The sequence below is a fragment of the Poecilia latipinna genome, unplaced genomic scaffold (genome assembly GCF_001443285.1).
Source record: "Poecilia latipinna isolate Pla-1442-1.1 unplaced genomic scaffold, P_latipinna-1.0 Scaffold416, whole genome shotgun sequence".
NCBI classification, from domain to species: Eukaryota; Metazoa; Chordata; class Actinopteri; order Cyprinodontiformes; family Poeciliidae; genus Poecilia; species Poecilia latipinna.
Genome location: NW_015113032.1, coordinates 275452 through 289299, shown reverse-complemented (window position 1 = coordinate 289299; position 13848 = coordinate 275452). Strand labels below are relative to the sequence as shown.

The 13848-nt window shown below is 37.5% G+C and overlaps 1 protein-coding gene and 1 long non-coding RNA gene across 2 annotated transcripts in view; one reads left to right on the top strand and one right to left on the bottom strand.

The window, feature by feature from the left end:
- LOC106950676 (neurexin-1a-like) overlaps positions 1 to 13848 on the bottom strand; it is a gene marked incomplete at its 3' end in the record, with an annotated part of 241940 nt that overhangs the window by 63509 nt on the left and 164583 nt on the right. The window contains exons 13-16 of the mRNA XM_015037686.1: positions 10561 to 10764; positions 8147 to 8173; positions 2178 to 2300; positions 729 to 1110 (exon numbers count right to left, since the gene is read on the bottom strand). Coding sequence (XP_014893172.1) covers positions 729 to 1110; positions 2178 to 2300; positions 8147 to 8173; positions 10561 to 10764 — 736 coding nt within the window. The remainder of the gene's footprint in view (positions 1 to 728; positions 1111 to 2177; positions 2301 to 8146; positions 8174 to 10560; positions 10765 to 13848) is intronic.
- On the top strand, positions 3568 to 5879 carry LOC106950678 (uncharacterized). The gene is made up of 2 exons (XR_001425662.1): positions 3568 to 4791; positions 5206 to 5879. It is a non-coding gene; the product is annotated as an uncharacterized LOC106950678 (long non-coding RNA).

The window sequence follows — 13848 nt, the reverse complement described above, 5'->3', positions numbered from 1 at the left end:
ATTCACTGAAAATGTTCTCTCCTCCAGGTAAGACCTGATATGATGAGATGAGATGACCTGTTCCTGTTCCGGTTAGATAAATATCCACACATTATGTATTATCAACTAGAATGGCTTGGACACTAAGACGTGTTCGCTATGATTGCTTTGTGTGTGTAAGGGAGTCTGTAGGTCGTGTGTGTGTCCGTCTAAGTGTGAAGGACATATTTAAGAGGGGCCAGAGTGTGTAAGTATGTTTCTGTGTGTTCAAGATAAGGTAGATGCTTCTCCCTGCCAGCGTTTTTACTCTGCTTCCTGTATTCATCAAAACCGCTGGGTCACAGCTGACTCCTTACTCATTCTTAGGTTTTGAAACCAGCACTCATAAAAATGTCTGCACCACTCTTGCAGATTCCACTCAAAGCTTCCTCTCTCCACTTCCTGTGTAAACAACCATCGGCTTTGTATAAATTACCACCTAATTCAAACATGACAATGTTTAAAAATAAACAATATTTACATGAACTGATATGATGTTTTGGTCTTGGCTTCTCTCAGCCAGGCTGTTAGCTTTGGTTTCAAGGACAAAACTAAACTGGATTCAAACTCACTGAAGATGCCAAGAGAGTTATTTACTGTAGGCAAATTAATATCGGCTTATAGCCTTTCAGCAAAACCTCTTCTAAAAAAACTTGCAAACTTTGCCCTTAAGAATACAAATTCCCACTTGCACGAATGGATGCACCTACCCTTTGACCAGTTCCACCACAATGAAGTCATTTCCATCACCACTGTTGTAGAGGATGAGACCATCAGGAGATGTGGTTTTAAACTGAAAGAAAAGGTGCATGGAGTAGTAGGCCTGCAGAGTGGTGAGGGTCACATAGCTGGACCGTGACTTGAAGGTAACCGGATCGGCAATGATGTTCTTGAAGCCAATCATGGCATTGAGTTCGCAATAATCAATGTCACCATTTTTGCAGAGGTCAATGTAAGCCATGCCATTGAAGGAGAGGCTTTGGAGGTGGCCAATGAAGTTGGAGGGCACCATGGACATGAAGCGCTTCTCTGTCACAATGCCCGTCTCAATGTTATGAAATTCCAGCTGGGTGTGGTCACCTGCCATTTGACCTTTGATTTAAAGGGAAGGAGGGAGAGAGGATGTCATTAAATGGGGTAAATGAAAGCTAAGAAGGGAAGAGCTTTGAAAATGAAGGATCCACAGCAGAACTAGTGATGTCATGTCAGCACACTTTTTTATGCAAAAAAAAAAAAAAAAAACACTGAGCATGCCTTCAGAGAATGTTTGATTTATCGCTACATTTTTTATTCAAGGCAGCAACATTTTGCCCAAATAAGAACTAGTGATTTTCAGTAAATAAGCAGTACCTTCTAAAAGTATTCACACCTCTCTTTTTCAGGGTAACTCTTTAATGTAGATTCACCCATCAACTTATAGTGCGGCCATTACTGTACTTCACAATAGGAATGGTGTATTGAGGGTGATCTCATTATTAACATTATTAACATCTCATTATTCAATATTTATTTCCCTCCACACATCTTGCACACAGGCAAAAAGGTTCAATTTTAACTAATCTGCTCAAAAGAACGTCGTTTAGATATTTTGAATGCTCCTTATATGGCTTCTCGAAAACTACGTAAAGCTCTTTTATGACTTTCCTTCAACAGTGGCTTTCATCCATCCAGGAAATATTTGACAAATCTATCCTGTCAATGGATTATTACACCCAATGTTATACATCTACATGTTTAGATGTATTGACATCTAAACATGTCAATACCTGGCATGTTTAGATGGTCTTTTATTTTTGAATATATGAATCTCAACTGTATTTATATTTAATCTGCACACAGATTGATTTATATTGTTTAATTTTCTCACGTCTGCATTGCAATTAGGTGTTTCATAATGAAATGGGGTAAATACAGTACATGTGCAACCCACACTTTTCAATGTTTTTACATTAAAAACCATGCGAGACGAATACTTTTACAAGGCACTGTACTTACCCAGGAACAAATAAAAACAAAACAAGTGGCCTTTTTAAAATTCTCTGCAGATGCATGGCTGTTTTATTGTTCTGTTGTAGTGGCTCTAGTCTAGGTAGACCACGAGAGCCCAGAAAAGGTGAGAAAACTGTCAAAGTTAATATAACAGAAAGGATAAGAAGTACCTTCCACAGGCGGTAGATCATCTACCGTCAGTTTCAAACTCTTTCCTCTCCTGAACACGCGCACGGTATGCCACTCATTATCGTTCAGGTTCTGACCCGCAAAAATTGTCTCTGGGCCTTTGCCTGTGGGATAGTCCAAAAAGTGATTAAAGACACCCATGCACACACGCGCAAACGCACGCACGCACTCCCACACACACAGGAAGATTGAATGGTAGTACATATAAAGAGAATCATATAGAGAAGAGATGGAAAGGAAGTCAGAATAATTGAAGGAAACATAGACAGGAAACAATTGAAGTAAACATAGTAAATGGTCCATTAACCACTGTAAATGGTCACCACTCTGACTTACATTGGCTGCATCATTATACAGGGAGTTGCATTTCTAAAGTATCTCAGAATTATTTTTTTCTTTAAATCAGGAAGTGGGGATCATTATTCAGTATTTCTCAATAAAACTCAGACATTTTTGATCATTATTCTTGATCTCTGTGTTTTCCAACCGTCACAACTCAAATTATATTTTAAGTGTTTTCATGTTCCACATGGTGGCAGCAAATACCTTCCAGAACTTTACAATTTAGCAAAGTCTTTTGGAAAGAATCTCTTTCCATATTGTTAACCCACCAATACTTTCATCTATCCTTCACCATGTCAAATAGAATCTTATTTTAAAAAAGAAATTATCTTGCAGAAGAGACAGTAAACTTGGAGCTAAGACAAAAACAACTATATATATATATATATATATATATATATATATATATATATATATATATATATATATATATATATATATATATACACACACAAAAAATAAGAATAACCCTATAATCAAATCATCCTGTGAAAACGAAATAAAAAGTTGAAAATATGAAATACAGAATGTGATTTTTTTTTTACAAGTGAAATTTCACTCATTTGATTTCATTAAATAAATTAAAATTTAGTTGAACATTATAGCATTCCTTTAGCTGCATACCAAAAACATCGTCATATATTGCATGAGAGTCACATTGCAAGCAGGCAGAGATGGAGGTGTATCACAATCACTGTGCCAAAATCCTCCAAGAAAGCTTTAGAGTTGCAAAAAATATACACTGCTCAAAAAAATAAAGGGAACACTCAAATAACACATCCTAGATCTGAATGAATGAAATATTCTCATTGAAATCTTTGTTCTGTACAAAGTTGAATGTGCTGACAACAAAATCACACAAAAATCATCAATGGAAATCAAATTTATTAACCAATGGAGGCCTGGATTTGGAGCCACACACAAAATTAACCCGTCATTCACGAGAGGACCCAAATTTGGGTCCTCGTGAATGACAACCTGTGAATGACAGGTTAAAGTGAAATGTTCCCTTTACTTTTTTGAGCAGTATATATCCGAGAACATGCTCTAAATCTTTGCTATCTTATCTTTATAAAAGAAAAAAAGATGTTCCATTTCATTTTTCAAATAATTCCAACATTCGCCTTTCTAAAGCCAAACACAAATTTAAATAAAGTTGTTCAAGTTTTAAATCCCCTGTATAGCTCTAAAGTTCTCATGCTGGGTGAATGTAACAAAACAGGGCAATGTGGGTGTGCCACGACGATGGCATTATAACTCCCCAGGCTCTGATCCCTTTCACACAGTGGGGAGCCTCCAGAGGGGCGCCAAGTTCATGCACCTGAACCCATTTTTGGTTATTTATTTCCCGCCTTTCTGCAATCTTCAAAGCTTCAGTGCAATGTGTATGCAAATGTGAGGGTACCACAGTACCAGGACACGCTCAATCGCAGAGGCACAGTGCTGCTTTGTAAGCACTAAACATTGAGGCAGGATTGGAACCAGACGACTGGTGAGGGATTAAGAAGAAGAGATATGAAATAATGGGATGGGGCTGAACTTGAAAGCATGGTTGATCTTTGCCTTCCATCATTCATGTCCTTGGTTCTCCTCAAGGAGGAAGAAAAGCAAGAAGAGAAAAGAGGGCCATCGGTTGCATAACATTTGCTACAGAACAGAGTGTTATATGATCATTTATATATCTAATATTATTTGGACCTCAGTTGGTTCTGGCATTCTGTCAATAATATAGAGTCAAAATACTTCAGTTCAGAGTTCATTCACATAAAGGTAGCAGACTTATTTATCTTGACATCAGAAAAAAAAAATCTTACTTGCAACTAAAGATAGATTACATTAGTTTTCCTTGACGTCTACCTTCAGATTTGTCCTTTTTTTTAATACTTAATAATTAGCTTAGCATCTTGGCCTTAAAATACATTGATTTATGTAAAGTCCATGAGAATCCTGAAATTGCAAACTTATTCTAATGAATTAATCAGAAAATAGGTTGGATTGTCCTCCTGTTGGATCTGCATTCAGCTTGGCATGGATAATTACTGTTCATCAGTACAAACAGCAATGGAGGGAAAAGAGAGATTTATAGTTGCTATTTTCACCTGAAGATGCCGACGTTAAAGTTCAACAAACACTCTGTGCTGGTGACAAACTCTTATCCATCTTTAAAAATGCAACAAATTTAAAGAATCATTTTCATGGCACGGTAAAGTCAGTCTTAAAAAGAGAGTTCCACCTGCTAGCGTGAAGCAAATAGTTACTTTTTCAAGGTAACTGTGGCAACATTGCTTTTACCTACATGTGCATGCTTTACAAGTTTGGTTTCGTACATGCCCTCACATGTCTACTTGTTTTTATTCTCACAACAATACCTCATCAGATCTCTTGAGATATTTATGTATATGCTGGTAAAATTGAAACCAAGCCCAATTGGCTGTGGCTGTTACAGAACTGTTGTAAATGTCAGTCATATTTTTCTGTAAATGAAGGCTAGATTAAGAAATACAGGTTCACACAGAGGGGTTATTTAAATTCAGTTTGGCTGCTAACTGATTTTGCCTGTAATTGTTACAATAATGGACAACAGAAAGTTAAATGTTTCTTTCTTTTTTTTTTCTTTTTTTTTAATCATGACCGCCTGTGAGTTAGTTCCCAGTTCTGAGTAAGGAGATGAATGATGGAGGAGTTTTTTTCAGTGTCTATAGAAAACAAGCCACACAGTAAATTCCAACATTTAAAATGACTAAAATTACAAATTGCTTTAAAAAACAACTTAAAATCTCTGGAACTGCAACGGAAGAAATGAAGCCTTTTAGAAAGCAAATCAACATAAACCTCCCCTGCATTCATAACCTGACTAAGTCAGTCCTTTATTTTTCATTTCCACATAGTTGTAAAGTCCATCGAAAGAATCTCTTAGAGCTCTATTGACAATACTAAGATCAATTATAGAACAGAAGCAGTTGCTCAAGATGATGATAATATTAGGGAGATGATAATCCAGTAAGACGCCTCTCTGTCTCCTTCCTAGTTACTACACACCGTAAATCTTGGCACCCGTGCCATTCCTCTTAATGAATATGGCTGGGCCAGCTGTACATAAAAGCACCAAATCTGTCACAAGGTACTTTCAGGTCATATTTTCAGTTAACTGTCAGTCAGTGTCTGTTAACAGTGTTTAAGCAGAAGTGGCAGTGTTTTCTTCAGACAGTTCTGGGCTGCTCCAGGGAGCTTGGGTCCCTAATTGACAGTGATGTGTTCTTTGAGTTGGTGTTGAAATTTCTCATCCGGCAAGCTGACCAGAGCTGCAGTCCCTGACAAGACACATTAATTAACATTGAGAAGAAAAAAAAAGAAAAAAAAAGGGACAAAAATAACAACCTAGAAAAAATGTTAAAAGCTAATTCTTCATGAGTGGAAATGCACTGGCTTAACACAGTTCTTTCCAAGACCTTCAATTAAACATTTTCCTTCGACACAATTAGGTCAGAAACTATTAAAGGAAGCCTACGCCTTCTTTGTTTTTGAATTTATCTAAGCATGCAGTTCACCTTCTCTCTAGAATGGTTTATCAAAAGAATTTAAATATTTATTTTCATAGCGCAAATGTAAAAAAAAAAAACAAAAACAAAAAAAAAAAAAAAACATCCAACTCATTAGTTAAGTCTTCTTCTAACTCTCCATTTTGGGGATAAAACGATTAACAGTGCCAAGTATTACCATGAAAGTGACACACCCATTTTAAAATGAAATTACCATTAAAAACTTAATTCAATTTTTCTGACACCCAAATAAAAAATGACAATCTCTACTGATAGTCCTGCATTAGCAGTAACTAGAAGGTACACGTAGAATGCTGTAAAGGTAAAATGACGATATTTCAAACACCAAAGTGTCAACTCCTTAATGTCAGTGTAGCTTGGATTTAACAGCTGAACACTGATGCTTCCCGCCTTTCTGACAATGTTTTTGTTGTCACGACATGGTGGACGTTGCAAGCTCCAATTGCTGCCAGCTGAAAGAGAACTGTGACTATTTAGCCAGATCTTTTGATATATTTGCACATCCCTGTTGTTGCACAATTTGTCCTCTTTTTGTGAATAATATGTCGTGTTTATGCACATATATATGCACATCTTGAACATATTTTCTTGAAATTACCCAACTCAGTCGCACATTTTTTTTAATTCACTTTGCTATTTTTAGTAACCGCACAATATTATCATGTTGCATTTTGCCCCTACTATATAATTAATCTCTTATTCTTATTTTTATATTATTTATCTTTATGTGAATATACACATCTGAATATTATCCATGTGTGAAAATTAAAGGCTATTCTATTCTATTATATTCTATTCTATTCTATTATATTCTATTCTATTCTATTCTGTCAAAGGGGTAATAATATGGTGATCAGAAGGCTAACAATATGAATGTGAACAGATAATGCCTTAACCTTATCCTCTGGACCGTAAGATGACCTTTTAAGGGAGTGGAATGAGAGAATTGGAGCTTGTCTTCTGCACACAAACACCAGAAGCGATTGAGGATGTATGGGCGGAGCTGCTTTGCATTTAGAAAGATGCTAACAAGAGATCCTTTAAAGAAGCTTGTCTAGAGGTCACATCATCCGATTGTGTGAGGAAGTGTTGTGTTGTTTAAGTCTCCTCTTCTGATCAGGCAACGACCTTCTAGTGCTGTAACACTTCAGCCAACAGTTCCAACTTGGTTGTTATCAGAGAAGAGTTTATCACAATGTGGCATAGCGTGGTATTTGTTACAGGGCTTTAACTGCATGTTTTCATCTGGTTTTTACGGTGAGTCTCTCACCTGAGAGGGATTACGTGGAAAAAATCAGTTCTTGTATTATGACTCGAGTGAAGGAATTATTAATTCATCACCAGCTCTGAATAATAGATGTCACGGATATTTATTTCCCAAAATATTGCAATGAAGCCTCTCTGTTCGCACGCACACACAAACACACAAAGACGCCTTCCTCCACAAACGCCCCAACAGGATCTATTCTTTCCCCTCCCTCTCCATCTCCTTCTTTCTGCTCTGTGAGGCAGGTTAATGGCAATAATAAAATCACACTCTGTATTTCCTCTGTGCTTTGAATGGCCTCATCAATTTACAGCCGCCGTGAAATACTGTGAAAGAAATGAGAAAAAAAAAAAAAAAAAAAAAGGTGGGGGTTGGGGGATAGCGCAAGGAAATCATCCATGTCTAAAATACCTACGTTTCCATAGCATGCGTTTTATTCCTTCCTAGATTTATAAGTGAATGGGTTCATTAATTAGACACAGCTTGGTGTGTAAAATAGCAGCTGACTGCCATATTCCAGTTTGTCATTAATTCAAGCCTCCCTCCATTTCCTCCACACTTCTAATTAATATATAAAAAAGAAACTACAAAGAACCTTAGCCCTAGCATGTGTGGGGTATAATATGATACATTCATTTAAACTGATTAAGTCTCCCCAGTTAAAATTGTGTCATGGTATTTTTCACTTAGAAAATACATTTTCCAGGCAACAGAAAAAAAAATAGTGAATATTACAGAAGGAGTAGAAAAAGAAGAAGAAGAAAGGTGAACAGTAACTTACTGGAGGTACAGTTAATCCTGATACAATCTAGATGGGGGGGAGAATAGATGAGAGATAAATTCATCTTTCAACGTTACAGCTGCAGACATCATTAAAGCATACAGTCCACCCCTCTGGGGACAAACACACGGACACTGTCCGTCCTCTGATGCTCTCACATGTAGTTGCCTCAAGCTGGAGCAAGCTGGTAAAAGCGCTGCTGTGTTGGAGAACCGGAGCAGCCCAATTTATTGCATATTAGAGAAGAAGTCGAGGACTGGATCTGTTAGGCAGAGATTTAGATATTTTATAATGATTGAACATTTTTGTTCAATAAGGTGATGTCATCATGAGAGCATCAGATGTTAGTCAGGGTCACACAGGGCCATCTGGAAGGTTTCCTCATTATTTCCCCCCAGCTTCTTTCATCTACCAATGAGTGAGACTTCAAAACATTATAACAGTTTTGTTTTGTTTCATTCTGGATTTTCATTTACATTGTCTGGCTCATGTATAATTTTTCACTACAGGAAAAAAGAAATACATTGGTCATACCTACACTAGCTTAACGAGGTGCCACACAGTTTATTTAGACCTTTGCTGTCATGCTGTTTCTACAACATACATACTTTTGTTCAGCAGTGAATTGGAGTGTTTAAATATAAAATCTTAGTTCATTATACAGATGCAGTTGCTAAATTTAATACTAGAATGAAGTTATGTTATCTGATTTTACCATAAGAGCTGAAGTTCATTGTATCAGATAAAAAAATCAGATCAGATAAATCAGATGAAAAAAATCAGGTAAAAAAAATCAGATAAAAAATCAGATTAAAAAAAAAAAACATATCATAGCATTTCTAGAAAATGCATTGCAAATTGATGTCCAGATTGAGGTTTTTGTAGTAAAAGGGAATTGGTAGTTATTGTCTTTTGATATGTTCTAAATTGAAATTAGTTAATTGTATCTATAAAGTGAAATATTTGAATTTGTCTCTATGTTTACTTATGTGGAGACAAGAAAAGTTGGTGCAGTGATATTTGTCACTGCATGACAAGTAATAATTTAGATTCTACCAAATAGACTCTAGTTGCTATCACTTTTAACAAATGTGTCACTGATAAAAAAAATAATAAAAAAAAAGCTACAAAAACGGTGCTTCTTTCTCGACTCCTTTATTTGCGAAAGCTGAGCCTGTGCTGTGCTCTGAGAAAGGTGACCCAGATCATCCCCCTCAACCCTGCCTTCCCATTTGGCCCTGCTTGTCATGTGTTGTCAACCACAGCAGAAAAGTGGTCGCAAACAGCCAGAGAACAACACAAGCCTACCCTTCCAGGGAATGCTCTGCTTTTCTTTGAGAGGGACAAGGAAGACAGCCTTCAAGGGCTTGTGGAAATAAAGTCCAAAACTCTTATATTTGTCAGAAAGAATTTAAATGAAAACAAAACAACGCAGCCCTTTGTTTTTTTATCCGAGGGCACCTTTTTGCAGTGGCGGTGATCTAACCTGTCAGGCCTGTCAGTGTGTGGCGCTGTTGCGTTTTGCAGTTGGACACATGCTGTTTTAAAGTAGACAGCGAATAAAGACTCTTCTGCATGCACGACTAAACGGCACCATTTAGGGAACCCATTTCTGTTTAGCCAGCGAAAAGACGGAATAGAAGACTTGGGTGGCACTCTAGTGTCTGAAACACATCGAACTTCCAAAAGACAGCTCTGGGATCATTACTTCGCAAAAAAAAAAAAAATGCCACAAACTCCTAGGAGAAGGTGTCTATTTTTGCTTAATGCAGAATCTTTCCTCTTTGCATAGAGTCAAAGCTGCTGGATAATAAGATATGTTGAACGTATCAGATGTCTGGACCCAGAAACTGCTTCAAAGAATAATCATTGGAAGGACAAACCCAAATAAATGAATAGTGGTGTAAATAAGGCCAATGTTTATGTCTTCCACTGAAATAGCTTTTTTATATATATATATATCTTTAAAGGAACAAAACAACACCTTTGAATTCATCAGAGCTTTCAGAAAAAAAAGGAGACACCATTATGTCACCCTCCAACCGACTTTCCAAAATGATCAGATTCATGTAATAATTAATTTTAACAGAATAATATTCAACTGTTTCCCAGACAGTTATCGTATTTAGTCAAAACTGTATGCAACAGGAACACATCAGCTTGTGATAGGAAAGAAGAATCTGCTTCATCTAAAAAAAAAGACGGTAGCAAGCATTCCCTGTTGACGAGTAGTTTTCGTGTGTTCAGCTGCCTGTGAGCCTCGAGCCGCAGATTTTAGACCTTGAAAGTCGCTACAGTCTCTCTGTCTATTCAAAACATGTAACGTAAATAGGAACACTGTCGTGCATTTGTGAGTGCTATCAAGCTCGAGTCTGCTTTGCTGCTGCAGTGTGTGTATGCATTCGAGGTGTTACCTAAATTGACGGTAAGACGGACGCGACCACTCTCCAGCTCCAGACGCAGGGTGTCGGCAGAGTCACGGGATGTGGTGGCTATTAGCAGGCCATAGGCCCGTTGGGAGCGGAATCGAAGGGACACGTCTTCGGCTTCGGTGTGCATCACCACGGGGAGCTGGACTTTCATAAACTTACTGCCGTCGTAACTGAGAATGGTCGCCTCTGCAGAGGGAACAAGAAAGAAAACATGAAGAGTGAACGGTAAAATAGACTGCGGCAATTTTATGGAAAACCAATGACCACGGCTGTCAGCTCAATGTAAAGTGATGTTCTATTTGTTGACAAGGTTTAGTGAGGCGACCTTCAATCCAGTCTCAGAGGAACGATGAATCGATGAATTTAAGAGGCAGAGGGAGAGCCGAAGTCTTCGAGCAGTGAATGTGAATGTAACTCCCAGACGGATGCTGTCTGTGTTTTTTCAGTAAAAGGCTTTCAATCCCAACAAAAACTGCGAGTTATTTTGATCAGTGTTGACCCCGCGTAGAGTGGTGGTGAAGTACTTACATCCAGTAACCTTAACACAAATTTTGGCCAATTGACGATGCATTTGTAGGACTCTTTTTTTCAGGGTGGATTAATGAGACAAGTTTTAAGAAACAATAGTTGCCCATGTTTAAATGCAGTGCAGATTTTCATGACACTATTTTTACGCTCATTGGCTGTAAAAGTCAATGAGGTATAAAATGAGAATGCCAGTTTTAAACATGCTGAGTTATTGCAAAATGGAATGTCTCCAGGTTCAGTATGATACCTAAAACCACTTTGTAACGACTTGTCACATGTCTGGTTTCCCATTGCACGTTATGCTGCAGCTGACAGCCACTCAGACTCCCTCCATAAACTGCATTTTCTTTGCCAACCCCTTCAGTATAAACACACATCATTTTGCCTGGAAAGGCAGGAGACAGAGACGAATCAGTGCAAAAACAGAACACATAAAAAGATTTAAAAAAAAACTGGCAGTATTGCTTTAAAAGTTTCTAGTAGATAATAGTATAGTAGTTACTGTAACAAGAAAAGTTTTTTTGGTCTCAGTACATGTTTACCACAAGAAGGTCCTCTGGTCTCCATGTGCCTTATAAGTCATTTTCATCTTCTGTGCAAAGATTTGTCCAATAAAGATCTATGCTGGATTAAACGAGCATAAACCATGAATTTGACTGTAGATTTTCAAAGAAGCCAAAAATCTGCATTGCTCTTATAGGCAAGAAAATAACAGCTCATAACTTTCTATAAGAAACTCTCTTCAAAGTATTTGAATTGCTTCTTTAAGCTACTGTTAGATATGCTCAAGATATGAATTTTCAAAATGATAGTTCAAGGTTGTGATATAATTGCATGAGTATATATAAATTATACCAAAGTAACAACTATTACTGCTGGAGAGCTGGGGAAAATAAAAGGAGTGCTAAAGGGAATGGGAGACAGTGAGCTGTGGAGGCGACAGGGTACCAGTACACTCACACCAGCCTCATCCCCGCTTTCTCATCACACAGAGCCAGTGTCACATCCATCCCTTGGGATGACTCTGTCACATTCCTCACCCAAATCCAATTTCTCCACGCCCTCCTGGGGTAGGCTGCAGATGATAGGGCGTTTGACAAACAAGGGTTCACTGCTAAACTGTTTGCTTTCTGCCAGGCAGCCGAAGCAAAAAGCTGCTTGGAAAATGTTGGAAGGTGCTACACAACAATAACAGAACACGGTGCAAAATCTATGCAGGAAAATTAGGATTGGGATAGGTTTGAAGGAAACTGTTTATGTCTACACTGCTGAACAATGAGTACCAGAATAACAAATCAGCAAGTCCTTGTGTACATCATCATAATTGCTAAAGTGCTCTCATTAAAAAATGGAAACAAGCAAGAAAAGTCAAATAGAGTGCAAAATAGTCAAATATCTTGATTATGCATAAAATGAGCTCATCTATACCCTAAATTGGCTCTAATGCAGCTTGTCAGTAATTAACTTAATTTCCAGCTGCATGCAATCAGCTTCATTAAATTTGATGAATCGACTCACATCATTATGAAAAGACATACCTACTTCAATCTTAGGGAGGGAAAGACTCCTGTATAGTAAATAAACAAGCAGGCCAGTAATTCTATTCAAATCACTGCTGCAGCAAAACAATTTCATCCAAGACATTTCCTCACTTAAGATTCATATAAGAGATTGTTTAAAATACATTAAATGAGAAAGCTCCAGAATAAAGATATGAAAATATGGAGAAAGACCTGTGAGGGAATATCACCTAATGCAAAGTGAGCACCTGTCAAAAATCCAATTGTGCAAGTCCAGTCATTTTAATGCCATTCCCATGCTCAATATCAAAATAAATTGAGGGGACAGGAGCTACAGCTTGTGCCTGTGCCAACCCGAACAGGAGACTGTCACAGGGGATGTGGAGCACAGCGGACTAAACTAAATGTTTATTTTCATTCCCGTAAAAACCGCAATGTGGGACAATTTTCCGATTGTGTGATGAAGTAGTTGCTGGAGTGGGAGCTCTCTCAGAGAAGGCTGTATAATAAACAAGGGAGGATCAGGTAATCACAAATAAGAACCCAGTTGTCTTCCATTGTCCCCCAAGGAGAGCCAACTCTTTGAGAAGAGAGAGCTGTCAGCTACATGTCACAGGATTCCAATGTCCCTCAACAACAGGGCACTGGGCTCAGTCTGATTCAGAAAATTGCAGGAAGAAAATGCTGGAGGCTTTTGGAAAAATCTATATTTTACACTCATGATAAACAACAAGAAATGACTCGGCTACATCATACATAATTTAAGACATTTATGTCTTCACTGTAGCCTTCTTTGAGAATCACAGCATACATGTTCCAAGAAGTGAACTTGGTAGCTATTAAAACACCCTATGTGCTGAGAATGTTTCTGTAGAAAGAAGAGCTTCTTTCTAGATCTGGACACATAGAAAGCAGCAAAATGACCTACTTCAGTTACAAAACTCTATAACCTTAAAGCAAAGTCTGCTTAGCTGTTGAATAAGACCAAAATTAGGAGATATATTTCTTTAGAATGATGGGATTGGTAAGTTGAATTTTGTCCATGAGGCCCACATCTGTGACAGCAAGACAGTTGAATATATGTCTAGCTAAAGGAGAATTGCCAATCATAAATCATAAGGATAAGCAATATATATATATATATATATATATATATATATATATATATATATATATATATATATATATATATATATATACACACACACACACACATATATAT